At 38.6% G+C, this 4,189-nt stretch overlaps 1 protein-coding gene across 1 annotated transcript; it reads left to right on the forward strand.

The window, feature by feature from the left end:
* Positions 1–208: 208 nt before the first annotated feature.
* Positions 209–1,141, forward strand: LOC130044778 (olfactory receptor 4C11). Its single transcript, XM_056137407.1, has one exon. The coding sequence runs from the start codon at positions 209–211 to the stop codon at positions 1,139–1,141; it is 933 nt and encodes a 310-aa protein (XP_055993382.1).
* The last annotated feature ends 3,048 nt before the right edge of the window (positions 1,142–4,189 follow it).

The raw sequence follows: 4,189 nt of genomic DNA on the forward strand, positions 1-4,189 counted from the left end.
TTTTCATGGTGTTCAGGCTAACTAATGGGTAAATCTTGTGAAATCCATGATCTTTTATTAGCAAGTCAGAAAATAAATGATTACTATGGGAAAATGGTAATTTGATGACCAAGAAAATGTACTGAATCTATAATCAGCATTTATTTCATTTTTTTCCTTTTCAGATGAAAAGTGTCCTGTCTGCACATTCATTGCATCAATTAGAACAATGCAACCAAATAACAGTGTAAATGAGTTCATACTTTTAGGATTGACACAAGATCCTGTGAGACAGAAAATTGTATTTGTAATATTCTTCATTTTCTATGTGGGAACTGTGGTGGGTAATTTGTTAATTATAGTGACCATAAAGTTCAGCCGGACACTTGGGAGTCCCATGTACTTCTTCCTTTTCTACTTGTCTCTTGCTGATTCCTGCTTTTCAACTTCCACAGCTCCAAGACTTATCGTGGATGCCCTATCCACCAAAAAAGTGATATCTTATAATCAATGCATGACTCAAGTCTTTGCACTTCATTTATTTGGCTGCATGGAGATCTTTGTGCTCATCCTCATGGCTGTTGATCGCTATGTGGCCATATGTAAACCCCTGCATTACCCAACCATCATGAGGAGACAGGTCTGCATCTCTTTGATCACTCTTGCCTGGATAGGTTCTTTTATACATTCCATAGCTCAGATTGTATTGGCTTTAAGATTGCCTTTCTGTGGCCCTAATCTGATTGATCATTACTGCTGTGATTTGCAACCTTTACTAAAATTGGCATGTATGGATACTTATATGATCAATTTGTTATTGGTGTCTAATAGCGGTGCCATTTGCTCAAGCAGTTTTGTGTTTCTGATGATCTCCTACTTTGTAATTTTGCATTCACTGAGAAATCACAGTGCAGAGGGAAGGAAAAAAGCCCTTTCCACTTGTACCTCCCACATCATTGTAGTAATCTTATTCTTTGGTCCTTGTATATTCATTTATACACGCCCCCCAACTACTTTCCCCATGGACAAGATGGTGGCAGTATTTTATACTATTGGAACACCTTTTCTCAACCCCATCATCTACACACTGAGGAATGCAGAAGTGAAAAATGCCATGAGAAAGTTATGGCTCGCAAAAATTACTTCAGAAAACCAGAAGTAAATTACAGGACTGCTTAATTCCTTATTCTATCACAATTTATCTGAATCTCTAGATATACAATAGGATGGAGTATGAGCTGTTTCTCCATGCAAATTAATTATGCACATAGTTTTATTTTTTATGTGTAGCTTTTCAGAAAATTTCAGCCTCAGTTTTCCTCTTTTGCAGAGTTCTCAGATTTTACATCGTTGATTGTGTATATTCACAAAGTAATCTATACTCTTTTTTGATAAGAGCATAGATGTGGATACAATCACAATGATTCAGATATTCTGCATTAATATTGTGTCTAGCTCTTTCAGTGTTATTGCTTCTATATGTTTTAAGTAAGGTTTTAGGATTTTTCTCAAGCACTTCTAGAACAAAAAAAAAACAAACTTTATGTGTCAGTTTTATGTCATTATTAGTTAACTTAGAAATATTCAGCACTATTGTATTAAAGAGTTTTTCTAAAATACAGTGCTTTCTAAATATATTACACTGTTTTATTTCTTTGATTATTAAAATAAATAAGATATATTTTAGTGTTTCTAAAATTTTTGTTTTTCAATTAGTATTGTAGCACTGTAGCACTGTCCTCTTGTTGTTCATTGATTTGCTCGAGCAGGCACCAGTAACGTCTCACAACAAATTGTGAGACTTGTTGTTGCATATTGAATACGTTTTGGCATATTGAAAACGTCACGGCTTGATGGTAGAAGTAAGGTAAAGGTAAAGGCCCTCCCGTTGTTCATCAATTTGCTCGAGCGGGTCCAGTAACATCTCCATTGGAGATTTTGTTGTTACTGTGTTTGGCATATCGAATACATCAGGGGTGGCTTGCCAGGCTCTGCCGTGTGGGCGAGATACTCTCAGTAGCTTGCCGGGCTCTTCGAGAGGGGCGGAGGAATCGAACAACATGGGTCGGCCATGTTGGCTGTGTGCAAGGCAAACACCCTACCGCTGTGCAATCGCTCCAGCCGATGGTAGAAGTGAGTAATTTTAAACAACATTGTAAAGTATTGTAAAGTAGTATTGTAAAGTTGTTAAAATATTTAGCTGTTATTTTATTTGGCAACTAGGAACTATAATAATAGAATTTTAAACCTTCATACCATACCTAAGTATAATTCATAGTGGATTAAAGGCCATGATATTAGATCCTATTCCACAGAACACATGGAAGAAAACATAGGCAGATGTATTCATAATCTCAATCTCCAAGTAGTATTTAATGAAACAATCCCACTGGCTAAGGCAATCTAACAGAAATAAACAAATAGAATTACCCCAGATGCCCATCAACAGATAAATTCGTAATGAGTTATAATATCTTACATAATTGCAGTATATGTGCACAATGAAATACTACTAAACTATGAGAAAAGATGAAATTATGCAGTCTCCTGCATCCTGGATAGAGTTGGAGGGAGTCAGGAAGAAAAATATAATCATCAAAAGATTTTGTTCGTATGTGGAATATAAATATAAATATGTGGAATATAAAGAATCATAGCAAGCTTTAAGACAATTCAGAATGGAAAGAAACTTTAAGAACTGGCAACAGATGAGTTTCTGTGGATACAGAAAGAGGGAGGGAGGAGGGATTTTGTAACAGTAGTAGCGAGCAGCAGAAAACATGTGGTAGGATAGTGAAGGAGTATTTATTTCCAGCGGTTTCTCTGGGTGTATACCTTTATTGCCTACATCCATATTTATCTATGTCTATCTATCTGTCTGTCTGCCTGTCTGTCTGTCTATGTATAACATCCACATCTAGATGTTCTCTAAGGAAGAGGGCAGGGTACAACTGGCTGAATGACTGAGGGGTGTCCTGCTAAACTCACCGGTTCCAAAAGATGACAAAACACAGAAGCAAACAAAAGATACTGGAGTTTGTCACAGAGAGGAAGTGTGTGGAAGTAAATTAGTAATACACACAGTGACTTGTTGTGTATCTTTTTTTCTTTTTTTTTGGTGTGTGTGTGTACATGTAGAGGGTAGGAGGTGCATATCTAGTGGTGCTCAGAACTTACTTCTAGCTCTGTATTTAGGGATTACTCCTGACTGTACACAAGAATCATATGGGGTGCTGGGTCTCAGACCTTGGTTAGTGATGCAATGAAAGCGGCCTGCCTGCTGAGCTTTCTCTCTGACCATTGGACTCTCTCTGGCAGCATACCATTGTATTCTACATCTGATCTTTGCTAAAAGGCCGAGAAGTGATCTACAGTTGTGTTCTAAAAATAAAACCAACCTATGCATAGTTTCTTTTTTTTATACCATTGTATTTCAAAAAATAAACCAACTAATGTAATAAGAAAAAATAAGTATTTATTAAACACGGTAAAATATCCATAAAATACATTTCATCTGCCTTATCAAGCCTCATCAAAATAAAGGCATATCAGAAAGTTATGAATACATTACATTTCTGGTGGAGCACACCTAGAGATGCTCAGGGATCATTCCTGAGTGGGCTGGCTCGAAGGATCACACGTGGTATTGAGGATCAAACTCAGGTGGGCTATGTGCAAGGCAAGCGCCCTACCTGCTGTACTAGCTCTCTGGCCCCATGTGCAAATTAAAATAAAGGCCCTCCCGTTGATCGTCGATTTGCTCGAGCGGGCCCAGTAATGTCTCCGTTGGAGACTTTGTTGTTACTGTGTCTGGCATATCGAATACTCTCGGTAGCTTGCCGGGCTCTCCGAGAGGGGCGGAGGAATCGAACTCGGGTCGGCCATCTTGGCCGCTTGTAAGGCGAACGCCCTACCGCTGTGCTATCGCTCCAGCCCGCTCTCTAATTTTGGGCATTATAGTTTGCAATACAGACACTAAGAGGCCATCATGTTTGGTCCTTAGTCTACTTTCAGCACACATCTCCCATCCCGAGTGATCCCTCCAATCATCATTTACTTAGTGGTCCCTTATCCATCTCAACTGCCTTTTCCCCCAGCATGTGGGGCTGGCTTAGAAACTGTGGAGTGAGCCTCCTCGCCCTTATCTCTACTGTCCTTAGGTCCTAACATATTCTTATTTGCAGTATTTATTCAGCACTGGATTCCAAAT

The sequence above is a fragment of the Sorex fumeus genome, unplaced genomic scaffold, assembly GCF_029834395.1.
Source record: "Sorex fumeus unplaced genomic scaffold, SorFum_2.1 ptg000007l, whole genome shotgun sequence".
NCBI lineage: Eukaryota > Metazoa > Chordata > Mammalia > Eulipotyphla > Soricidae > Sorex > Sorex fumeus.